The following is a 26,169-nucleotide window of genomic DNA, read 5'->3' on the forward strand; positions in this document are numbered from 1 at the left end:
TCAAAAAGAACTGGACATTGCGGTATGGTGTCTGCTTTTTGCTCGTTTGATTTGCTCCATTAATTTTGAGCGAAAGCGGAGTTGGCCCCGGGAAAGTTCTGTGACAACAGCGGGACCCTGTTGGGCCCGTTGATTTGTGTGGCGCTTTTCTGGGTGATTAAGTCATTCATCAGGCGGCTGCTTCGCCTGGGACAAGTGGAAATAAGAAGGCATTTCTCGTTCTTGTTCTCTTTGCGGTATTCTAATGAAGCGTCATGCCGAATAATTAGAGGAGGCACCGCGTCCCGCCGCTGGCTTATCTAGTTGCCAATTTTTCCACTCACTTTTTTCAATTAAAAAGTTTTGCCTTTGTGACGGTTACGCAATAAATTTTGGGATTATTATTCCACTGGAAATAGCATTTATACGTAAATTACTGAAATACCAATACGAATAATTGAATTTTATTTTATTTTAAAGATGTATTCCTCTTGTATTCTATTTTATTTTAATAAAGCTTAACGAACTTCCCATTACTTAAATTTTTCTTTCTGTGACCCACGCGGCGTATGCGTAATAAGCATTCAATGATTGGGCACACGAAGCAGCCTTAAGCTCATTTAATTGGTATTAATAATGGCCCTGGACCATGGCAAGCTGTTGCCGGGTAACCTGCCAGAAGGTTGGCCTGAAAACGAGCTTTATGGGGGGCGGTGGTCTCCGATGGCGCCAAGGAGCATCTGTGAAGGTCATCGCTAAGTAGTTTTGTTCTGGCATTGGCATGCTCGGCAGGGAAAATGCTTTGATAAGCGTTGCAAGCGCCCATTCACTGTAATTTTATAGCTCACAGCATATTTTTTTGGTTTTCTTTAGCTTTTCCCATCTTATTTTTCCGCTTCCATTGTTTTACTTTGCAAGACTTTCGACTTTGAAAGGCAAATTTGCTTATTTATTTGTTAAAACTTAACATTCGGCTTGAGGGGATAGAAAGTAGAGGGCTTAAATACAATCAATTGTCTTAAACGCTGCAAATTGAGCTTAAAATTAATTACATGAAGGCATAATTCATAGTACATATTTTCAAGCGGTTGCAGATAATTACAAATTAAACAATAGGCTACTACACAGTTACCTGAAGAAGCTCTTTTGTGAAATAAATCATTAAAATTCTCACTTTCTAACAAATTTAATCCATAGTTAGCAATCCATATTAAGTATACGCACTGTTGGATTTATGAGCCAAGCTTGGCTTTTGAACATAGAAGAAAATATTAATTTATTCTTTAGGAGTTTTTTATCCTAACTATAAATATAAATTTGACCATAAAGATAATCCTAGTCAAAAAAATTTTGTGTCACCATTCCCTGACCAGACAGGATGTGTGGCAAGCAAACACATCATAATGGTGGACAAATAGGAGCAGAAGTGAGTGGCTATTGGCCACCTCTGGAATCTGCACAATCGTACTAATTTCCAAGCTATTCTTTGGAGCGTTTTCAGCGGTTTTTGTTTCCACCGCCATAAGGAAACGCCGTGACAAAGTTTTGTCCCAGTTTGTTTCGTCCTTCCTCGTTCGTTTCCATTATTAACATGCAGACTTTCAGTTTTTCCTGAACTCAGTCTTGAAATTCGAGTCAACTCACTCCGCCTCGCAGTCGTGTTAGTGACAGAAATTATTCTTGTTGACACATAAAAATTATTTAACCCTTTTTTTGCCACTCGCCCATTCGTGGCATGAAAAATGACAACAAATGATAAAATGTTTTGGAGCGTGTGGGAGTATGTGGCTGAGCAGTTGGCCCAAAACATTTTCCAGACATTGATGTATTTGGGTCAGATGCCAGAGGGATTTCTTCCCAAAAAGGATGCTTAAGAAATATATTTGGGTCGTGGCCACGCCCACTTTCTGGCTCATTAACAGCGCGAAAATTTACATAGTTAATTGCTTTTTAATTGTTGTGTTTGGAATTTTCAATTGCAGTCGAAATTTGTATATAGGTTTTAAGTTTAATCTTCAAGCCTAGCACGTTTTGTGCTCGGCTTTTTTGCGTGGCTATCGCCCCATTAGGCAAATAGAGTTTGCAGCTTGGCTAATGAAGCATAGTTTCGAGATTTGCCACGCCCCCACTCAGACAGACTTCAATTAGCCTGCCAGCAATGGCGGAATTTTTATTTCGCTCCCGGCACTCGGTAGACGTGGTATTCGGTGTTCTCGACTTGGTTTTTTAAGCATTTGCCTTTCGGTTGGTCGGGTGCTTTATTTTTTGGTTTTGCCTTTTGCGGTCATTAAAACTAATGGCAGCTCGGCGGTTCGGTGGCTTTAAAAATTCCACACTCGCCCTCGGGCCGAATGAAGCGCCCAGCGTCGGATATATCATTTGACCAACAAGCCAAACAAACAAGCCAGTAAAAAGGATCTAAAAAAAAGGCGAGAGAGCCCAAAGTTTTGTTGGCTCGCATGCGGTCACAAAAGAGCAGTAAATTAAAATTTACTCGACATGAAATTGAAGCGGCACACTACTGCTCCTTGCCATCCTTCTGCGCTCCAGGCCCGTGGAAAACCATTTCCGACTGTGGGAATCCATTCATTTTTGGCTGCACTTTCCTCGAAAAGGGGGTGGGTTGAAGGACTGGTCCTTTGGCTTCCAAAAGTCGATTCAATCGGCTTGCAACTGCACTCCCAACTGAAATGCCAGCGAAGTATTAATAAATATTAATGCTGGCATTCTGAGAATATACTTACATGGTGATGGTAGAAGAGGTGGAATTATTTCATCAATATTGCTTTACGATTTCAGAAACCATAAAAATTATATTTGTATTTATACATCATAATAATAAATATTAATTAAAGGATTAAAGCCACAATGATTCGTTATTGATTTATAATTATATCTTGATCTTAGAGCTTTTCTTTAATTTTAAAAGAAATGCCAAGTTCAATAATTTTGAATATTTTTACACATTTATGAATTTAATTGCCCGAAGCACTTTTTAGTTTTTAGTCTTTTAATGACGAACTCCGCAGTCTCGTTTCCAAAAGTTTTACATTTCGGACATGCAACTGACATGCAAAGTAGATTTGGCCAAAAAAACAGCGAAACTTCTCGCCAGGTCATGACCGTTGGCCTCTTTGCAGTCGAAGCGCGTGCACCAATTAAGCAGGATACAAAAAGAATAGCCTGCGGAAGCGGTCAGACAGTACAAAAAAGAAAGGACCCTGGAAAAGCAAACAACTTTAAAGAGCTCCAATCAATTATCAAGTTGATTCCACTCCGCTGTTACCACAATTTGCCGTTAAGCGACAATTTCCGCAGCGATTATTCAGTGTCAACTAAAAAGTTGCCAAACTGTTTGAAAAACCAGCAAAAGCAATTAAAAGCAGCTGCTGCCCGGCCACGCCCTACTTCCGCCCCTATGGCCCAAGCTACATGTTTATTTTATGTGGCAAAATATGTTTTCTTTTTTCGGAGAAATATTTATGTAAGCTCTGCTGCAGTTTATTTGTCGAGCCGGACATGCAGATGTCGTTGGTCCAGCCGGGGGATTAGATGGATTTATCGCACTGTGACAAATATATGGCGTAAATCATACGGTTGGCAACTTTTCCAGGACTCTGGATGCTAAGTGCAAAATTTATCGCAAATAAAAATAAATAATACATGCCCATGAATATGTTAAATTTTTTAAAACAAATTTTCCCTATGCAGCAATGAACCTATAATATATTTAATTTGATTTAAAAATATATTCAGCCCGGTACCTAATTATAATTTTGAACACATTTCTGCTTGAATTAGTAATTCTGTTCGAGTAATTCTGCATTTTAATTCGATTTTTTTATGAAACCTCTGCAGCTTGACTGTCAAACACAAAATTAATTCAATGCATTTTGCAGGGCAGGTCTTAATTAGCTCCAGCTTATCCACAGCTCAATAATGATGAATTGGCTTAGTCCCTGACCCGCAATTGCATTCACCCGAGTCCTGAACCGGGAGCAATAATTTCAGCTTTGAAGGCAAATGGAATTTCCCGGTTCGCATCCAAAATGAAACTACACGTCCAGCTTGTTATAGTTAATTGATTTGTTGGCTGTTTGTTTGGCCCTAGATATTGCCAGCTAGCGTACATGCCACATATTAGTTATTGATTTCCCACAGGTTGCAATGAGTATAATACCAATCAGCTAGAAATGGAGCTGGGGCTGGGGATGGGAAAACACATCGCAAACGCTGTGTTTATGTTACAGGTGAGTGTCAGAAAGGATATTCGGGATGATATTAATAAAACTCGTATAAAATGCAATACATGATATATTTAGAAAGTTATATCCATTACGTAGTTAAGATATATTTTATGCTTATCAATCATGCTACTGATTTTACTCTTGGGCTACTGCGATATAAGTATTTTGAATTGAAATCGAATTTGTTAAAAATTGTAATTTTATATATATGAACTGTTCTGTACAAAATCATTCTTTTTAACAAAATTACATGCCTTGTAGACCCAACATTTATACATATACATATATGTAAAAGAAATCGTACCAGCGTTGTTGAGAAAAATAGTACAGACATATGGATAATCTCAAGATGCATTGGGGAACAAAATTGAAGAAAACTACTTGCATGCAGTTGAGTATAAAAAATCTACGCAGTACATAAAAAGCCAAGAAGTATGTATATGCGCATATCAGAAGCGCCTGTGCCGCATGGGGTGATCTTTGAAAGATCCCGATGACGATCCCTGCGAAGTCTCTTTTGAGGTGGAAATGGCAGTTATAACCCCAGTCACATCAGCCATATATGGTGGCTGATTAATCGGGATATAAGATATTGTACCCTCAAAGGTTAAAGAGGTTTGCGATCCACTGGTATTAAGTACGTCGCCAACGTACTCCTCCAAGTCGCTTTCCGAGTCGTATAGGTGATCGCCACCCTCCAGATCGATTAGCAGACGCCTCAAATAACGCATTTCGTCATGCGCACGGGAAACTTTCCTCTCCAAAGCCTTCATTTGTGCCTGTTGTGGTGGATGATCAGTCAACATACATGGTTACCATTCTTATTCAACGCCAATCGTACCTGCGGAATCAGGGGGCATCCCAGCACATGCATAATGTATACCAAGGGATCCGCTGGCGGAGGATCGATATTCACCAGTTGCTTCAATATATCGAGAAGTCTGGGCAGAATTCCCTTCTCGTTCAGATAGTCGATGTATTCTTCCTCTAGCACAGACATATTTGGAACTAGTTAGGTATTATTTAATAGAAATAATAAAAAAGACGTGCAATAGATGCTATGGCGCCAGACTGCGAATAACTGTAAATCGATACAACGCTCGTATCGGCAACTTATGGAACTACAGCCTGCTAACGTTAATCAACACTGAACTGTAAGAACAAGAGAATTTAATTTTCCCCTGCGATATCTTGTAATCACCCTGTGTTTTAAAATACCATAGCTGGTTTCGGTATTTTATAAAAAACATCTGGTAACATCCACCGTCGATGGTTTTTGAAATAGTTTGACAACCCTACTACCTACACAACAAATATAGTCAAAATTCGAAAGAATACAAGTTAAATATAGCACCTACTTTGAGCGAAATGGAGAAGTTGGGAAAGGCGAAGGCAAAGGCGGCACGCGAGGAGAAGCAGAAGGAGCAGAAACTCGAGGAGTTGGTGAGTTTCATTTTCAGGAATCCATAAATCGGCGTTGGCCGCACCCGGCACCCGTTGCAATGGAAACGGTTATAAATAAAACGAATAATCCCACGTTTTTCCGCCCCTAGGTGTTAAAATCACTCGAAGAGTGCACCACGCCCGAGGATAAGGTGAAGCTACTGCTACAACGGCACGTGGAGAGCGAGAAAAATGTGAGCCGGCTAACCGGCGAGGTGCGGGTCCTCCAGCGGCACATGGAGTCCCAGCAGCGGGAAAAGGAGCAAGTGCAGCGGGATCTCAATAAGAGCGTTCTCATGCGTGACAAGCTGCAGGAGGTGTGCCGCGAGCAACAGCGGATAATTAAGTCTGTGAAGAACGAGAGCATGCTTCAGATTAAGGTTGAGGAGGAACGCCGAAAGGAGAGCCAGACCAAGTTCCAGTCATCCCTCAACGACGTACAGAAGTCCCTCGCCAAGAACAACGAGGAAAACATCAAGTTGCGCGATTACAACATCGAAATGACCAAAAAGTAAGCGGCCGCAAGTTGCCCCACCGAAATGTCTAAATATAGACACTGCACACACGCACCAGCGCATGCTTTTCGTTAACCATCTGGCCTCCGTTTTAGGTTAAAACTTTTGGCGGAGCAGTACCAGACGAGGGAGCAGCATCTTGAAAAACTGAACGAGCAGGTGCAGCTTGAGGCCCAGCTGCACCAGGCCAAGCTCAACAAAGCCCAGGTCGAGGCTGCCATGGAAAAGGAAATACTCACCAAGTTGGTAGCACAACTTCTGGTGGGTAGATGTCTAATCTAAAGGCTTCTTTAGAATAGACATTCGCCCAAACTTATAAGCTATCCTAACCTCTCCACCTTTGCAGAGAAAACCAAATCGGTCTGGAAAAGCTGCTGCAGGCGCAGCGAGCCATCAAGGATCTAACCGAGAGGGAGCATCAGTTAAAGGAACAGTTAAATATCTACACGGCCAAGTACGACGACTTCCAGCAATCCCTGCAAAAGTCGAACGAAGTATTCGGAAGCTACAAGGTTGAGTTGGACAAAATGTCCAAGCACACGAAAAAGATAGAAAAGGAGGCTCTGGGCTGGCGACAGAAGTACGAAAAGGCCAACGCGATGGTGATTGATCTTGCCACCGAGAAGCAGCTCTCTTCCCAGCATACGGATCGGCTACAGAAGCAAATTCAGCAGCTGCAGAAATTGCTGAGAGCCTTGCAGCAAGAAAGAACCACGCTGCACAAGAGCTTAAGAGATAATAACATTGAGATCCCCGCACTGCCACAATTGCCGCCAGAGCCCGAGCCCGTAAATGAAAAACCAACTCAAGACAATGTCAAAATGGAGATGATGTCTCGAAACTGTGCGGAACTGAAACAAACTTTGGCTAATCTCCAAAACCAAATGAAACTGCTCACGGCCACCGAATCAAAAACCGCTCTTGAGGAGAAGAATAAGGCGGCAGAAGAACAGCGACAGGCGAACAACGCCAAGAAGAACATTCGCAAGAAGGAAAAGAAGTCCAAGGCGAAGGCAGCAGCTGCAGCGGCGGCCGCTGCCGCATCATCCACTTCAGATGAGCAGCTCAGCTCTGTCCAGGAAAATGCTGCAGTGGAGCTGCAGGCAGCTGGCGATGCGAGCAATGTAAAAAAGACCCAGGAGCAAACTGTTCAAACCGTGGCCGAATCTGAGGCAATCTCAAGCGAAGACTCCTCAGCGCCTCCGTTCGACATATCCGAAGTGCCTGCCCTTATCGACGCCAATGCGGAGTAAAGCCTTGTCGTTGATACTTCTCTTCCAAAAATGGACGGAAGTGTTTTGCCTTCCCTTGAACGCATTTTGTGTCATTATTGTCTCAACTGAAATTTATCATCAATTATAATCATGAAAAGATTTTGTACTAGTTATTTATTGTATTTTGTATAATGTATTTATTCGAGAGGTCGTGTCCTTCTAAACTACAAATTAAAACGTGTTTCTTGCAAACAAAAGAAAAGTCATTTGAACTGCATTTCGAATTTTTAGATTCCACAATCGCCTATTTCTTTAACTAAACAGGGATGCATTTTTGTATTCTCAATATTTATATATAGTCTTTTTATACTTATTTCTTTCCTATATCCTTCTATTTAAGAGTATTTAAGGAACCATATAAAAAAAAAAACCCACAAGATATCGCACAAGCTCGATGGCCATGAATGGCTTTCGTCATTGTTTGCGCCGACAAAGTGTCTAGCGTTGCATGCAACACATTGCAGTGGCGAGTTGTGGGTGTTGAGTGTGGGTGGGGTGAGTGGTGAATGCCAGCGGTTCGTGGCCAGGGTCATTATAATTGCGCCTTAATTATTTTCAACACGCAGCTGTCATTTTTGCCGGGGCCCCAGATTTCCACCATAAAATATTCAAGACGCATGCAACGTGGCGTATGCGTAATACCCCCTGTTGATACTGGTCAAGTGGCGAGTATGAGAGTGAAAGTGGTTAGAGGGTGTTGAAATAAACCCATTTAAGCCACTAAAATAATTACAGAAATTAATTTAAATTGCATAAAGGAAGGGAGGTGAGGAAAAGGATGCGATTAAAGCGACAAAGGGAAGGTTTTCAAGGTCTCAACTAATAGTTACCCCAGTTTTTTTCATTAAATATTAATGCAAAAAAAATTCTGAGTCAAAAATAAGCTCCATCTAAGGTTTTTTTTTTTAATTAAAAACATAGAGGCTACAAAATTTAATTAAGGGTACATTTTATATGGAAGCTGCTCCCTACAATCCTTGCTGATTGCCCATTAAGCGGTATTAAAAATTCTCGCCACATCCAGCGAGTGCCAGGAACTGAAACACAACAACAAAGTCAGCAGGCGACACATATGCATATTTCACACCCTCACACACCAGGACTGGAGCCACTCCACACACAATCGCAGTCTCACAAAATGTGTGCACATTTCGCAGGCAATGAGCTTTTGAACATTTAATGAGTTAATACGCTAAATTTGAAGCCGCGCAAGCGTGGGCCAAGTGCTGCCAACACTTCCCGCAGCGCCCCTCCTTAAGCTGCCTATTTGCGACTTGAAAAAGGAAAATGAAAAAGCAAGCGTCTAAATACGACACTGAAGAAAATTAGGTGTATAATGGTTTACATACCGTGAAGATTTTTGGAACTAGACCATCACATTATTCTATCTGCTACCTAATTCTTCCGACTTGTTCTTTTATTTCAAAAAACAACATCTTTAATCTCTGATTAATTTAAAAGTATTTCTTTCAGTGCAATCCTCATATGCAAAACACAAACCACTTGTCATTTGGACGGGAAACCTTCCGTGTCCATTCGCTGGTGGAAAACAGTGCAAGTGTCCAACCACACGAACATATGCGAAGCAGAGGCGTGACTTTTTGGCAAGGAACGGGACCTTGTGGGTGGGCATCGTGTTCATCCCAAAACTCGTTAGTGTCCTTTTTCAGGAGCTCTCGAGTCTTCAGTCTGCAGGATAACAGCAACCTAACAGCAGACCCCATTTGGGACCCAAAAATGTAAAGGCTGCCAGACTGCTTGACTGCTAAGTGTTAAGAGACCGACCGAGACGCCGACGATGGGAGAGTGCGAAGTGTGGCAATATTTTTGGCAGCCAATTGTGCGGGTTGAGCAAGATGAATGAAGGATATGACAGTGGTAAGGACAGTGGGAGGGATTCAGGGCAATAGTTGAAGTTTTTAAAGTCCTAATAATTTACAATATTAAGAAGCATGCCCAATTCTCTATTATTATTCAGAATATTAATCATACGACCTGTGAACTGCCCCTAATGGTATAATATTAAAATCCTTATATTAGAGTTATTCCACTGTTTTTGATAATATTTAAGGATTCTTACTGTAAAATATTAAAAAATCAATATTATCCTTAATTATACTATAGATTAAAACCGTAATCTATTGCTTAACTTTCTTAAAATCAAGATCTAGATGACATATATCACTCATACGCAATGTAGTCCTGCAAAAATTATCTTCCATCAGATCTAGCAAATACCACTGTAACCTAACCATCTACGTTTGCCATTCCACTCAGGACCCATGATATATCCCACCCGCACCCATGTGAGTTCGCACCCACTTGCAGCTCCAGCTCCAGCTGCTGTGCTCCGGCAGCACTCTAGTATACAATTTCTCTCCGGCGGAGTGGCTCCGGTTCGCCGTCTCCGGCTTGTGTTCTCTCCGGATGTACTGCGTTGCGTGAGAGAAAGCGGCACCATGGCAGCAAGGCAGCGGAGCCTGCGACAAAGCTGTGCTTAGTCAAATTTCGGTAACAGAAGCCTGGCTGCCTGGCTGGCAGGACATTTTCCGACGGAGCTACCCGAAGCGAAGGGGACCCGAAGCGAAGGGAAAGCGAGGCGAAAGCGAATCAAACCGAAGCCCCGCTGCTGGCGAATATTTTCCATTTTCGCAGTCCTGTAATCAGTTGTGTATAGGACACTCGCGTGCGCGCGTCGAACGGTTTCTGGCCAAATTGTGCGAAGTGAAGGTGAAGGTGTGTGCGTGTGTGTGCGGGTGTGTATGAGCCTTAACGGTAAACGGAAAACGGGAAAGGGAAATGGGGAAAACGCTGCGCGGTTTCTGCTGATACCGAATCTCTAGAATTAATGGTAACGATTGTTGCTGCTGCTGCTGTTCATTTTTTTATGAAAAATTAGCTTACAAAAAAATAAAATAAATAAATAAATAGCCACAATGATCGAGCGGCATCAAGTATATATTTTTTGAAAGTAAAACCCAAAGGAACAAGTTGTGGGAAATTTTCCAGCTACGGCTACAGCTGCTGCTGTCGCTGCTGCTTCTGTCAGCGCCTCTGCGGCAGCGCTGTCGCTGTGTCCGAGATAAAGGATATGCCCGGATCTAAAAGATACAGTTTTTCTTCTTTTTCCTTTTTTGCTGCTTCTTGAGTTGTGCAGGCTGCTTGGTATTTTTTTTTTAATCCAAACAGCAACAGAAATAACAAAAACAAGAACGGCAACAGCAAACAGCAAGAACAATCGGTATTTTAACGTGAAACTAACGAAGGAATTTAGCCAGCTAGCAAAAATGTGAGCACCGAGCGAGTATGCAAATAAATTAATAAGCCAAAGTCATTAACAAATTAAAACGAGACACGCAAGGCCGAGAAAAATATCCTTTATATCCGTTAGCGGAGAGCAAACTATACACGATTAGTAACACAAGTCAAGTGCTTCAAGGAGCTGTTTGCTGGAATGCTTTGAGGTTAATACCACCCACCCATCTATCCAGCCTTTCTCCTCGTCTTGGCCATCTCTTCGCTCCACCCCTCCATCCGCTTTCTCCTCGACAGCGCCGCTTTCGTCACCGTCAAAAGGCATCGAAGGTAAATATAGGTATGCCAGTGAGGAGCAATACACACAATACACACGAATGGCCAAACAAACTAACCTACAAAGTAAACAAAAGCGTAACGCTACAAATGCAAATTTTTCGCATTCGCCTACACCCCGACACCAACACACACACACAATGTCACTAACACATGCTCGAGAACTATAAACAACAACTCATTTAACTGACGCCATGCCCCATAAAAAGGCAGCAACAAAGCCCGAGTCTAGAGAAAGAAAGGTGAAAAGTATGGGCGAGCAAACCGAATGGAACACAACAAAGCAAAACGCACGCTTCACCAGCTATTTGTATAAAATTTTAATCGCATGCGATTTATTTGACTAGGCGCCAAAGCCGCACACCATCACATACCAAATAGACGTTAACATACACACCCATAAACTCGCGCCAAATCGCAAATGCTCACTATGAATTTGAAAATAACTGCCAACACCTTCTCTGTTGGTTTTCCAAGAAAAAGATTATTCAATTTTGGGGTCTAAAGAGGGAGTTTCTTTGAAGAACTTCCTTGAAAAGCTTGACATTTTTAAAAAGAATAAAAGAATATTTATTTTCTTAAAGATTTCAAAATATCCTGTAACGTATAGCTCTTCATTAATCTTGGTATTCTATAACTTGTATAGTCTATTTATGGCAAAGGTAGTTTTTTATACAACTTTAGATATCTAGATACTAGTTGAATTTCTACCCCACCTTGGTAATGGAATTATCTTGCTGTTGAAACTATAATTATTCTTTTTGCATTTCCGAGCGATTTGATCCTTGATTCCCCGACATTAAAAAAAAACACAAACCCACAATAGTTTAGTGCAACAATTGAAAGGTTGTAACCGGATTTCGTGCATTTCAACCATAAACTATAAACCAACTGCCAATTCCATTTAGATGCACAAGCCGATTATAAAGTCAACTTAGCTTTTATGTTTGTTCTGTTTTATCGACATTTATTGGCATCGCTTTGCGTTATATCAGTTAAAAAATGTTAAATGCTCGTGCCGAGATTTCTGCTAAACCGAGTTCTTTATCTATTTATATAATACTTGACGCTATTTTGCCAACTATTTTAAGTGCTTCCAGCTAACAAGAGCTGCACCTGCACTGCCACCAGCGGCAACAATGAAATGAACTTGACTGATGGAGGGGATGGAATGGGCGGTGGGTGGATGGGATTCGAGGGTGATGCTGGATGGAAAACACTTAACGCGCCACTAAGCGACAATTGTTGTTTGTGTCGTTTTGTGTGGCGTTTAAAAATAGCATCAAGGTGCGCTCTAGTTTCAGTCACTCACACGGACCCACACAAACATCCCAAGAGCCTATACGAAAGTGGCTGCTGTTGTTCTGTAAGTGGGCGGACGAGAGGGAGCGAGAGCCGACGCCTAGATGTATGCAACGCGAAACTGCAAATAGAAATTTTATAAATAACATCCTGGCCAGAGCGACTATAAAAAGTCAAGGTGGTCAGAATTTGGATTGTAAGCTAGGGCAGATAAGGTCAGAGTACACCTGAGTATCGGCCATTCTCGCAGTTCACCATAAAAGACAAATAATTGTTCTAGTTCCATTTCATTAATCAGCCACGTCTTTGTGGTAAGGTCAGGGCACCTTAGCCTTGGTCAAAAGGAACTAAACTGAACCGCAATGTTTAGGACACGACACGCGAACTAATACGAAATGCCAACCGCAGCTGTGAGGTGCAAAATGATTCAACGCTTTTCGGCTATAAAGTGCCTAATCACTTAAGGTGTTAGCTGCGTGGGCTATCAAATGACACAGGTAATTACAGGCCCAATCGAATGCTATTATCCTGGATAGTGGACTAGGGAACAGGGCGTGACTATCAACCTTACGCCAGGACTTTTCATGAATAATTAAGACTGGACGGCTTGGCACTTAGATACTTTTCAGATACTTAAACAAACTTTAAGCTTTTTGTTAGAATTTTTGTTTAACTTATAAAGTCTATAAAACGGGCGAAATACCATTGGCTATCCATTTAAAGCTTTCCCAGCATGAACATCAATTTGCCAGCATTTGGCGACCATTAATGGTCAAGTTATCATGGGGGAAACACAGCTATTCCGCCTCCTATGGTTAAAGCCATAAAGCATGTGCATGTGTATAAAAAAAAACGTATACATATGCAACAAATAGGGAAAAAGAACGTTTAACTTTCGAGCAACAACAAACTGGAAATTTATTTAGCCAACCGCCAGATGTGTCTATAAAACTTGCACATTCCCATCCATCCCAAGCACATATATTATGGTGAGGTTTTTCCTTTATGTTTTTATCGCCAGCTGATAAGAACAAAGTTTGTCCGAAACTTGGCGCCTGCAGAAGTAACACGCATACGCCATGTGTTACATAGCAGCTACGAAGCATAAAAGGAAAAACGGAAAGGTACCTACAATTTCCAAAAAAGTTAAATGTCTTTGCTACCAAGGATTTAGCAACATTTTTTAATTGCCCCACTTGAAGGCTGGGGAAAAATCCACAGCTACAAGCAAACATATGTTGGAAACATGCAATTAACAACCAAGTCCAAGCTCTGGAATGAAAAGAAAATATAACAGAGATTTGGAAACTGCGGATACCCTTTAAAGAGCTTTTTAAATTTGATAGACATTTTCTTATATGAGAAAATGTTCTTGAATTTGGGAAGAAAAGAAAACTAAACACCTTCTTCAGAGACTTTCTCGTGACCTTTTCACAAAGCAAATGTTTATAAACTATATTATAAATATTTTAAATATATAAATTTAGCAATTTTCATTCATGGTTAGAAAAAATTTAAATTATTCCTGAGCAACCCAGCACCGAAATGGGAATACTCTCCCCAAAGTATCTGAATTTTCGGCAACACAGTCACATATACAATATGTTCACCCACCCGCACAAAGCATTTACAAGCATTAATTACTGTGTCGGGCCTGCCAAGTCAGCAGCGAGCCACCAAAAGTTGAAGGACCAACAGCAGGAGGCGATTCCACACAAAAAATATTGCATACTTTTTCGAAATTTTTTCTGTCCAATTTCGCCCTTTTCCCGCACTCTGACAAGTTGTATGAGTTGCCAGAGTTGAATGTTTCTTTTTATTGCCATTCCGTTGGTTGTTTTATGTTTTTGCTGTTATTGTTGGCTTTTGTATTATTTTGGTCTGTTTATTGTTCTTGTAGATGTTGATATTCATTGTGAACATAAAAGTAAGCCAAGCAATAACAAAAAGTTAGTTCATAGTTGATTTTCCAACGAGAAGAATTAAGTTGAGAAAACAAACAACAACTCATGTAATTGGTTTTCAGAATTCCCCAAAAAATAAATACACAAGAGAATGTCAAAAGATGACAGTGGTGAATAAAAATTATACAAAAAACAATTAAAATGAATTATTTAATAGTTAATATTTGATGATAGCTGAAAAAGTTGAAAAAAATAATGGCCCTGACTATCCTATAAGCCAATTAAACTTGTCTGATTCTGGCATTCATGTAGAATAGTTTTTCTTGGCGGAAATAAATTAAGTCAGCTCATAAATTAAATCAATTCAAGCAAAAAATTGTTGTCCAGTCGGGTTTTGTGGCTCATACACCCACGCAATGGTGGCTCTCATATGTATCTTCGCATATTTATAGCTCTGGCCCGAAATTCGCTAAGCTTTTGCCTTTGGCCAAGAAAGGGCACTGCCAGAATGATTGTCTGAAAGTTGGCGCATATCGCCGAACCGGAAGTTCCGGGCCCATCAAGACCAGTGGGTGGGTAGAATATATTCTCATGAACTTAAGAACATATATAAATATACATATGTATATATGTTTCTCTGTGGCGAGAAGTCGGAGCCAGTACGACGAGCTTCAATGGCGTTTTATTGTTGAGAATTTGAACTACACCCCTCGCCCAACAGCTCCCACTAATTCCATCTACACCCAATCGGGTAAGGCCCCACACCCATTTGAAGTAGTTGCAACTATTTTGGCAGTTTCCTTGTAACGCTTTTTGTTGGCCCGGCCAACAATGAAGTCAGTTTCTTGTCGGCCATTGCCAAAAATAACTGCATTTTCTGGACGAGGGAGTTACTAAAACTTTTCCCTGGGCCCGGAAGTGCAGTGGAAACTTTTTCATTGTTCCCCTGGCTTTTGCATACAACGAAGTCTCTAAATTTTCTTGAACCCATAACTAAGCGTAGATTGCTATTTAAGTTAGTCCTAACTATTGCCAAATTAATGAATTCCAGTTTGCCGAAACTCTGATTGCGCCAGAGATTGGCAGTAACGGGCTTCCGCAATCACAATTTACTTTCGTCCTTTGAAATCCACACATGTGTTTATCGAGCTGATTGCCGTATAATGCTTGACTGCCTCTGAGTGGACCGCCCACTTGAAATCTATACATCCTAGGGATGAGCTTATCAAGGGCAGGAATTGCTCATCTACGATGGCTACTTCATTTTCGATAAGACCACTTGAGTTGCAGTTTTCCCACTTGTGCACTGTAATTCAAATAAACAGTCCTTTTAAATAAAATGAATATGGGTGACAACTTTAAAGGGGAAACAAACATTTTACCATACCAGAATGTTGATAAAACAATTATATTTTTTTAACATTATATGAAACATTTCCATACCCATTCTGTTAAAAGTTCTAAACTACCCACTAGAGATATCTAGGTGCCGGCAATTACGTGTCGCGTGCCGTAAATGCGATTAGAGCATCAACAGCGACTAATAATAGCCCGGGGCTTGGTGGGTTCCTTTGTTGACTAAAGATATCCGAAATGATTCCCCGAAATTGCTTTTCCCTCCAATGTTTTACTAAAAAATTATTGCAAACCGAGGACTAAAGCCATACACACTGCTACACACGGCTCCGAGTGGCTCTGGGGAGTCGTTTGTTACTGGTGACAGGTGGCATGCCCTGCCTGGATCCTGGCTTATCTGAGGGCATGTGAAGGCTGGCTTTGAGAAAGAAAAACCCATCTTAAATTAATGCACATTTGGCCATTCATAACCGAAAACTAACTGCAGGCAGGGAATGTTCACCAACACTTTTAGCCTGATTTCCCCAAGCTCGTCCTCGGGCTCCAAGTGAAAGTCAAAAGGCAAACTTGAAACAAATAGTATGCATCGCTGAATTCCACATCCACCGAGGCGTCTAAACTAACTTTATTGAGCATTTATGTCATATAATCACTTCCTTTGACTATTCCCATAACTCTGCAATAGGCTATTTGTGTTTATGTTGGCTGAGAGCCAACTTGTGCCCATATCTTGTATCTCTTGGCAATTGGCAGTAACTCTTTTGGCAAAATTACCAACTTTAATTATGCGTCATGCTGCCAGATCCTTAAGGATAAGATAAATAGGGGTAGTATGGGTGGTACATATGTGTGGTAATCATTTAAAGACTTTCTTTTAAATTCTTTTTAGATTTAATTTTCTTAAAACCTCTTTCAAGCTACCACTTTAATTTTCCACACAATACTTGTAGATTAATTCTCAAACCTGAAATCAAAAATCATGAGCATAGGTGTGATAATTTTCACCTATTGACACATTTAACCCATAACATTGATTATCTCACCTAAACTCAAATGAAACATTGCTTTGGAAACTAGAGCTCAAACCGCAAAGCATTCCATCGCATCGGACTGCAATTATTATTAATAAATGAACATTTATCGAACGTTTTGGTAAACAGTCCGTCCATTATCTCCGACTCCCAGAAGGCCTGTGTCAACATCAAATTGCAACTTATAACAAAGCTAATCACTGGAAACTTGAGATAGAATGGCAGGCTAATGCAAATGCATTTCCGTTTTCCGTTTGGATTTGGATATCCGCATGAATTCCTCGAGGGATTTGTGGGCTTAACGTTCTGCCAGCTCTGCCTGTTCATTATTTTCCCATTTCCCCCAACCTTACCTGCCATCTGTGGCCTGATTGGATTTAGGCCTGGCCAAGAGGCGGATTGAAAAGTGTTGAAAACCGTACTTTATGTGTCGTCATCGCTTGCCTTGGCCAAGGCGATATCTGGTTTGGAGAACCGCAAAAAAGTCCCCTCAAAAAAAAGTATATAATTGGCGTTGATTTATTGTCTTTGGTAGGCGCAACGAGATTTGCCCACGACCTCGCCCTCGTGGGCGAGTGCCAACAAAAGCTGAAGCAAAAAATTCAATTGTTGGCCCAAAATGATCTACATACACAAACGTACTCTGCATAGGTACTATGTGGATGTGCCTTGGCTGTATCCGCAATTTAATAATGCTCTCAAATTGAAGTAGGACTGTGGTTTTTGCGGTTGCGTGTTAGATCAGGTCGGCAGTCTCTATTTAGATATAGCCTGCCGGTTTCGTTTCGTTGCCTTTCGAGCATGGCACTCCTTTCAGTGTGCCAGTCTGTCTCTGCTGTCCATGAAAGTGGCATGAAAACGGCAGAATATGACAATGAGACTAGTACAGTGTGGCGACAATCACCTGAAAACACTGCACTTATGGTAGATCCTAAGCTCTAGTATCATATTTGCACATTCTTATTCTATCCATTAAAAATCTCTCAGCTCTATTATAATTGCTTTTTATATAGACATTAGCCTTCGAAGAGTGTCTTGTCTTACCAAGAATGTCAAATATTGTTTTGTGTATGCGAGTATAAGCCAACCACTGTTGACAATTTCTGTTAGCAGTAAGCCGGAGAGAGTGTGAAGGAGGAAGCCTGGCGTGCGTTCTTGTTTAGTTTTAGTTTTATCTTTTTTCCCAGTCGAGTAGCATTGCATGACTGCATGCAAGCCGGGCCTGGCCAAGCCTTGTCCTTGCTGCTGCTCCTGGCGCTGTTGTCGTTACCATTTATAAGTTTAAGTCCTGGCATGCCACACACCAGGACCCACAAAAGCCCCGATCGCCCCGCCCTCATCAGCCTGAAAGCGGCAGCAACAAGAACAACACAATTAGACAAATGAATAAACATACAGTTCTTGGCATTGCCTTGCCAGAAAATTTGCATATCCAATCTACGCCTTGCCCTTCCCCCTAGCTCATTCAGCTTAAGTGCATTTCAGTGTCTGCGAATGTATGGAAATATTTTGCCAGAGTCAGAGTCAAGTGTCGAGTGTCTCGCAATTGGGAATCGGCTAATAAGGATTTTCGCCTTACAATGTTTACACACTGACCTGGTTTAACATTTAATTAGCTTTGCTGCCCTGGCAGTGAATGGGTTTGGCTCGACTCGGTCGGTTGGACGGCTATTCGTGGGTGTTCGTGCGCTCCCCGCCGGAAGCACATGTCGTATACGTGATATTTGACAAACATTTTACATGCACACATGCACACCCCCGAACACAGGCCTCGCCAAAAATGCATTTGAAAGTTAAATGCGTGAGTGTGGGATGAAAATCCCCAACAATGTATGCTACACAGAAAAAAAATACACAAAGTTAAGGAAGTTAAGTTAAACTAAATTACAAGAAGCAATTAAAATTCCTGAAAAATAAAGGATAAGATTTATTTTTAAAGAGTAAAGATTGTATAATATTAAACCTGTTTACATTTTTTTCAATGTACAAACGCAGATCCTGACCATGCTAGAGGCGTAACACCAACATGGTCTCGAATGTTGTAAACTGCAAGCAGTGGCAAGCATTTCCCTTTCCCGGACAGCCTCCCATTTTCGCCTTTTTCCATTTTCCATTTTCCCCACAGACTGTGCCACACTGATTTGTGCAAAATAGAGTCATGAAATTAGTTGGCTGCAGCTCGAGCAGCTAAGTATGACATTGTATTCGGTTTTATGGCTCTCTCCGCTTTTAATGCTGTTTATGCTAATGGCAGCCAGCATTTAACAGTTTCTTGTGGTTTAAAGAGCTCACCCAGCACATTTTCAGGACTTTGTGGCAGTTAAGCTATAGATTATACTTTCGCTTTGTTTGTGAGCCATTTATGAGAGCTATGGCAATTTGTATTAATATTTATTACTTGCAATGATACTTATAATGAAATCAATGGCTTTTAAAATAGTTACATAAAAGTGTTTGATGTAAGTAAATTTATAGAGTGGATTAAACAGAACCAGTAGTCAGTAGGAGATAAGTGCAGAGATGAGCAAAAGGAATATAAATCCCTTTTTTTCGGATTTAGACTGTCAAAGCTATTTCCGTTTCGAAGTGACCCCATTTCGGTCTATCTCCCGCCTAATCAATTCCAACTGAAAAATAACCGTGACGTCGGAAATGAAAGTACCTCCACCTATATCCTCCAGCTCTAGTCAGCGTGTCTGTGTGGGAGAAAATAAAACGAAAGCTCGAAATGGAAATAGAGTGGAAATAGTAGCAGCACACACTTTTTGACTTTTCGCTGATAAATATTGAAGTGCTGTTGAAATTTGTCAGGATAAAAAACGAGGAGAAATCGGCGAAGATTTGATTTGAGCTGGTGCAGGCGAATCATTGCCAAGGAAATTGAATTTGTGGATTTAGGAGAATAGAATTTATGGATTGAGTTTATTATGATGAATGAGCCGTGAATGTTGAAGGTGGATATTGCGACATAAGGAGTGTAGAGTGAAGAAGTAAAACAAATCAATGTAACATCAATTTGTCCAAAGAAGTTTACAATCTCATATTGAAACAAGAAAGGAAAGCTAACTTCGGGCGGAGCCGAAGTTGATATACCCTTGCAGCTAAAACCGGATATATATCGCAAACATCGGATATAGTTGGCCGATCCTTATGATTACATCATAATAAAACCAATTAACTAAAATAAAAAATCTAAAAAAAATGTCCCAAACTTCTATCTTCAAAAACACGAAAGTTGGGTCATTTCCGATCGTTCAGTTATATGGCAGCTATAGGATATAGTCGGCCGATCCTATTGAAATTCGGTAGGATGGATCAACTGGCCAAAAATATAATCTGTATTAAGTTTCAGCTTTCTATCTTCAAAAACACGAAAGTTGGGTCATTTTCGATCGTTCAGTTATATGGCAGCTATAAGATATAGTCGGCCGATCCTTATGAAATTTGGCATGTCGTAATGTTTTGCCAAAAATAGCTTTCCTGTAAAATTTGAACTCTCTAACTCTAAAAACACCAAAGTTATACCATTTCCGATCAATCCGTTATATGGCAGCTATAGGATATAGTCGGCCGATCCGGGCCGTTCCGACTTATATACTGCGTGCAAAAGAAAGAAGGGTGTGTGCAAAGTTTCAAGACGATAGCTTCAAAACTGAGAGACTAGTTCGCGTAGAAACAGACAGACAGACGGACAGACAGACGGACAGACAGACGGACAGACAGACGGACAGACGGACAGACGGACAGACGGACATGCTCATATCAACTCAGGAGGTGATCCTGATCAAGAATATATATACTTTATAGGGTCGGAGATGTCTCCTTCACTGCGTTGCACACTTTTGGACAAAATTATAATACCCTCTGCAAGGGTATAATAATTATAGTTTATTAAACGAAAGACTTTTATTAACGAAGCTTATTGCTGACGTGAACAAACACATAATCAGAATGAAATCGCATTCAATTCATTAGCATGCAAAGTGCTCATTAATTTGATCTGGCCAACAACCTTTCCACTACCTTTTCCCACGAAACCCCCGTCTCTGGCACCACCCTTTCGTTTCCTTTTCGCCAGAGGCAAGTGCAACGAAGGTGCTGCAAGTACACCAAAGACCGCGCATAACTCGATTCGCCTTTGATTTATGGTACGCAATAATAATCTGCATTTGCATGTTGCCTGGCCTGGCTTCTGGGACGGGGCCAGGCCTGAGGCAGTCAACAGGGCGTATACTCGATGTGCTTATATAAAAATGTAAATATAAATGTGAGCGCAAAAGGTACATAACTGCGGTTACGAGTTTCTCTTCCGGCAGCCGAAAGTGTCCTTGTCCCGGCGCAGGACTTTGATTTAAGTTCACTGGCAAAATTTATATAAGTATTTAATTCAAGGACTTTTATGAAAAACTTTTCCTGTTTGTAACAGTGTAATATACTCCCACCATCTCACTTTTGCTTTCTATTTCGTTGTAGAAATGGTAGCCTCATTAGCGACTTAGTGGAATGGCGTACGGGAAACCGTAGAAAGGAAACCAGAAACCACCAAAAAATAAAAAGGATATACTGAAAGGGATTAAAAGCAGCGACCGCTGAAAGGAGGCGAACCCATAAAAAAAGGACAAAGAAATTGAATACTTATAGCGAATTTGAGCATAATGAGTTCGTTCTCTTGCCTCTAAAACCGAGCACCTTAAATGCAAATTGATATTAAGCTACAAATCATAATCAACACGGCAATTAATTAAATACGAAACCAAGTCAACAATAATTAAGCAGCAACCATGGCCTCACCACCGGAGAGTCCCATCGAGGAGGTGGTCTATGAGTTGGAACACACACGCGTGCCTAAGCCCATTCCCGTTGCCCTAGAGGATCTCTGCCGCCAGACCAAGTTCACAAAACAGGAGATTCGGGTCATGTACAGAGGATTTAAAACGGTAAGTGTTAAAAAAAACCTTTATTTTAGTTAAAACATCCCACTTTTACATTAAATTTCTCTTATTTTATCCTTCATAATAACAAAAATCTTATGTAACTTATTAGGCTTAAAGTAAACAATATTATATGTATATTTTTTATTATACACCAAACTGGCAACTTTATTATCCAAGAATACTGCCCCGGATGTGAAAGAGAGCCTGCCATAAATGGCTGTCACTTTAATGCAGACGCGTTTTGAATTTCATTGCAAATGAATTCGGTCTTTGTAAGCGAATATGTGTGTCCAAGCACTTTTGATGTAAGTGCGGAAAACTTGCTAACTCAACACAAAAAGGAAAAAAGTTTCAATATGTGGGTCAACAAGAGATGAGCTCGGGGTCAAGCAAATGAATAGTTTCCGCCAGGGATAGTTTCGGATCACTTAGAGTTTGTCCTATTGATAGTTTGGCAGGGCATTGATAGTTTGCCCTTCTTAGTTTCTATGTCTATCTTAAAGTCATTTGAACTGTCCAATATTTCTCATTTCAGTTATTAAAGTTACTTTTCTTGTCAAGTGTCTTATAACCACCATGGTAATGAGAACCATTTATATTTTATGCCAGATTCCTTGCTCCTTTTAAACCCGAATCCATTACATTTGCCTTTTTCTTTATTAACCGAGCAAACACTGCCATGGCGATTTCTTTATTTGTAGGAATGCCCCGAGGGCGTGGTGCACGAGGATTGTTTTAAGGATATTTACGCCAAATTCTTTCCACATGGCAGTAAGTATTTGTATATGTGTGCGTGAATATAAATGTCCCGTTTCAGAGGTCGGGTGCCGAGTGGCGGGAGTGCTTGCCGCAATTCAATGCTGTCGCTGAGGTCTTATGCTTTTCCTTTTTATAGTTGCGCGTCATAAAGCGCCATTTAAGCGAAAATGTCGTCCTTGCAGCAGCTGCGCCCCCAAAATGCCAAAATACTCAAATAACCAGAAAACGGAAGACGAAAGAAAAAAATACTCTCACACGCCCTTAATTGTGCCCCTCTCCTTTGCTTATTCTATTTATATAGATTCCAGTTTATACGCTCATTATGTGTTCAAAGCGTTCGATGTTAATTGCAATGGCGCCATTAGTTTTCGGGTAATTATTTCTCATTATAATAGCGTTTACGCAATCTTCTCCGGCCATGCCTATTTATAAATTTTAATGATTATTAGGATTTACTGGTCACCTTATCGACATTGCTGCGCGGCTCCGTCTACGAGCGCCTGCGTTGGACCTTCAAGCTCTACGACTTGAACGGCGACGGTCGGATCAGTCGCGGCGAGTTGAGCGAAATCATATTGGCCATACACGAGCTTATGGGTAGGAGACCGCACCAGCCTGAGGACGATCGCAAGGCGAGAGATCAGGTGAGTTAACTTTAATCTCAAAAACTTAGAACTAAAACTATTTAACTTTCCGAGTCAAGTGAATTTATATTCTAAACTTTGCAAACTATGCAAAAACTTTATCCAAATGTCGACAAATGCCAAGACTGTGTTTACTCGTATCTAGAACAGGTGACATGTCCTAGGCTTTGTTACTGAAATCTCTATCTGTCCGTTGTTGCATGGCGCACAGTTGTATGCTTCATTTCGTATTCAAAAGCCGCTCTTGAAATATCGCGCAACATCCGCTGACGTTAGCCGGCGCACAGTGCGTATGAGTAATTATAATTGCGAACACAGTGAACATGAGCGGCGGGAGCGGGTGGTCCATATTCGTTGAATGGGAATTGAAAATGCATTGGAAACACCCGACATGCTTGAGAGGGGGAAACGGAAGCTTTCATGTGCGGAAGCAGCAACGGATATTTTACTTAATAATAAGGGCTTTACGTTTCCCCCTTTGATAATACTGAAAATACCAACGGAAAGTATCTGAAATCCAGATAAGGGATTGCAAAAGGATTTTTTTGCCAGCATTCGAGCTTAAGATGATTTTAATTTAAATTTTAAATAGATAAATGAACCACTGTTTAAAAGAGCATATTTGTTTCTTAGGTGGATCGTGTCTTTCGCAAGTTGGACTTGAATCAGGATGGGATTATAACGATAGAGGAATTTTTGGAGGCCTGTCTGAAGGACGACTTAGTAACGCGCTCTTTGCAAATGTTCGACAATGACCTTTGATGACAAGAGGATGAGCCCGAGCTACGCAACTCCAGGACTATAATATCGCTTATAGATCTCTAAATGAAATAAGCGTTGGAAAACAACATTAAAATTTGAAAAATATACAAAAAAAAGTAAGAAAAGAAGATACAATTCATAACAAATACATAACACCAGTGAAATTGATTGCAAAAATGGAAGTGAAACGTATTAGGAATTAACATTAGTTTAGGAAGAACATTTAAAAACCAAACTTTAAACTTTATGAGTGTGTTATTATATAACTAACGATGAGATCGACTAAGATTGATCGAATTATGAAGAATATGTAATTTTTTGAGCATATGAATTTATTCCTGCCGTGAAAAGCGAATTGGTCTTTTATGTATTTACGATATATATGTCTGTATGTATGTATATGTATGACATATAAAGAATGAACAATGCAAATGAACTTCACTTAAAGAACAAAACTAAACTAAACCACCAAACCGAATGTTTGATTCAGGAAAGGAATTGGTATACCGACAACAAGAGAAATCGAGCTCTAAACACGATTTACTTTACTATAAATATAAATAACAATATCTATAATATTTACACTTAACTAGCATTGATAGAAAACCAACACAAATGTTTTCAAGTTGATTTGGTTTTCGTTCTGATATAAATTTTCAAAGTTGCCAACCCTTTGCGTCGCTGTCAATTAAAACATTAACTGCGGCACATGAAAATTAAATTAAAGCTTGGGGGGATTTCTGTTTTTAATCATGTTTGAGTTGCACAACAATTTTCCCCATCGACTAATTGAATTTGCAATTTTCTCCATAAACATGGTCGCCACAACATTGGTTTTAAATGAAAAAATATTTTCTGTAAACACGCATTAATAAAATATGCCTGGGTTTTTTGTGCCCAACCAACCACCGATATATAAAAATAGCACATGACAATTATTTTTTATTTAATATTTAAACAAGGCCGTATGCAATTCATAACACGACTCTTCAATTGAATTCAATTACATACGTCACAACGTATTGTATGGTATTTACCAATAATAACAATAACCTCACCCCAATAATGAAATCAAGGTTTTCTGCACAGAAAGCTGGAAAAATATTGTTGAACAAACTAAGAAAATGCATCCTTTGGGAGCGATATCCTTCTGTGAAACTCACAAACATTGAATGCTTCACTGTGCACGGACAAGACAGGACAATCAATGTGGTTTGATATTTCCTTTTTAAGTTGTACACATTGTTCTTCCATAATTGCTTTAATTAAAGATCATATTATAATTCTGTACAAACTCAAGCAGAAGCCTTAAAAAGACGAAAAGAAATTAAAGAAAGAGAAAATAGAGAAAAGCGTATTTATAATATGGAATTGGCCTAAAACTGAAGGCGGATTCTTGAACGAAATATTTGAATGTTGGATTTGAAAACATGTCGGAGAATAATTAATAAATTTAGATGTTTAACATAGATTTGATCTTAATTTACTTAAGATGGATCTGAGCTTCAGCAGGGTTAAATAATAAATATATGGTAATTAAATATTCTTCTACATTTCTAAGAGTTTCCAATAGGCCTACAGAATACCACAGATCTTCTTCCATAAATGTTCACAGAAATGTGCAATCATCCGTCAAGTGTACTCCCATCAACCGGCAAAGCCATTTCATATGCAATCATTACCGAAAATCTAAACGTTAGTTGAAAAGTGTTAAAAATAACTTGCGTTTAAATGTATCTATGCGACCTACTTGATAAACCACCCACAATTTCTATATCTTAAGAAAGGCTCTATGCAATACAAACTTACACTGTCCAAAACTATGAACGGGAAACTAATTGATGTTAACTTATCATCACAAACGAGGATGCTAAATGTCTAACTAGTCGAAATAATAATTTATGAAATCGAAACGCTTAAACCTAAAGTTAAAACCCTCTTTAAAACCTAAGTCGTTTATTAGCCAAACTAATTGGAAAAAAATTACAAGAAATCGGTTTAAGAGCTATCTATTTCCAAATATAAATGTGCATAGCTAGTCGGAATGGATCCTGGATTCCATGCCAGGCTCCACTGTGTGTAACTATCATGTAGAAAATTATTTTTAGCATTACCCTAACATCAAATTTAGTTGTATCTAAATTGAATCAAAACGTACCTATAGTAAATGTAAATTACGATAATAATTTTTCAAGCTAAGTGATTTTTAAGAAAAATCAAAGAAATTGAATTCCACGCTGTCATTGAGCCATCTAGCATTTTACTTTCTAAATTAATATACCTATCTTATTTAATCCCTATGAATAATACAAAAAAAAAAACAAAATTAACAAGAGGAAACGTGGTTAGTGATTTGGATCGATTATACATAAGTACATGATAGTAAATCTCATTCCACTAATATTACTATCGTACTATACGAAAAACC

The 26,169-nt window shown here is 39.9% G+C and overlaps 3 protein-coding genes across 11 annotated transcripts; 2 read left to right on the top strand and 1 right to left on the bottom strand.

The window, feature by feature from the left end:
- Positions 1-4,275: 4,275 nt before the first annotated feature.
- On the bottom strand, positions 4,276-5,331 carry LOC108128589 (uncharacterized). The gene is made up of 2 exons (XM_017246266.3): positions 5,068-5,331; positions 4,276-5,005 (listed from the first exon to the last, which is right to left on the bottom strand). Exons 1-2 carry the CDS (start codon positions 5,224-5,226, stop codon positions 4,676-4,678), a joined length of 489 nt encoding a protein of 162 aa, XP_017101755.1. The 5' UTR covers positions 5,227-5,331; the 3' UTR covers positions 4,276-4,675.
- A 176-nt stretch (positions 5,332-5,507) lies between these two features.
- Positions 5,508-7,666, top strand: LOC108128555 (gamma-taxilin). Of its 2 annotated transcripts, none has more exons than XM_070281300.1 (4): positions 5,508-5,669; positions 5,780-6,180; positions 6,280-6,445; positions 6,531-6,839. In XM_070281300.1, exons 1-4 carry the CDS (start codon positions 5,595-5,597, stop codon positions 6,699-6,701), a joined length of 813 nt encoding a protein of 270 aa, XP_070137401.1. In that variant the 5' UTR covers positions 5,508-5,594; the 3' UTR covers positions 6,702-6,839. The 2 variants fall into 2 exon arrangements, with proteins under 2 accessions (XP_070137401.1, XP_017101720.1); XM_017246231.3 differs by having other exon boundaries at positions 5,509-5,669; positions 6,280-6,426; positions 6,531-7,666.
- A 2,465-nt stretch (positions 7,667-10,131) lies between these two features.
- LOC108128921 (A-type potassium channel modulatory protein KCNIP1) lies at positions 10,132-25,733 on the top strand. 8 transcript variants are annotated; one of them, XM_017246798.3, is made up of 7 exons: positions 10,132-10,188; positions 10,733-11,043; positions 21,116-21,579; positions 22,278-22,347; positions 22,637-22,707; positions 22,785-22,979; positions 23,613-25,733. In XM_017246798.3, the coding sequence occupies exons 3-7, from the start codon at positions 21,424-21,426 to the stop codon at positions 23,739-23,741; spliced, it is 621 nt and encodes a 206-aa protein (XP_017102287.1). In that variant the 5' UTR covers positions 10,132-10,188; positions 10,733-11,043; positions 21,116-21,423; the 3' UTR covers positions 23,742-25,733. The 8 variants fall into 8 exon arrangements, with proteins under 8 accessions (XP_017102287.1, XP_017102282.1, XP_017102281.1 ...); XM_017246793.3 differs by having other exon boundaries at positions 10,133-10,309; positions 10,733-11,053; XM_017246792.3 differs by having other exon boundaries at positions 10,133-10,309.
- The last annotated feature ends 436 nt before the right edge of the window (positions 25,734-26,169 follow it).

Source organism: Drosophila bipectinata, chromosome 3R (assembly GCF_030179905.1).
Source record: "Drosophila bipectinata strain 14024-0381.07 chromosome 3R, DbipHiC1v2, whole genome shotgun sequence".
NCBI classification, from domain to species: domain Eukaryota; kingdom Metazoa; phylum Arthropoda; class Insecta; order Diptera; family Drosophilidae; genus Drosophila; species Drosophila bipectinata.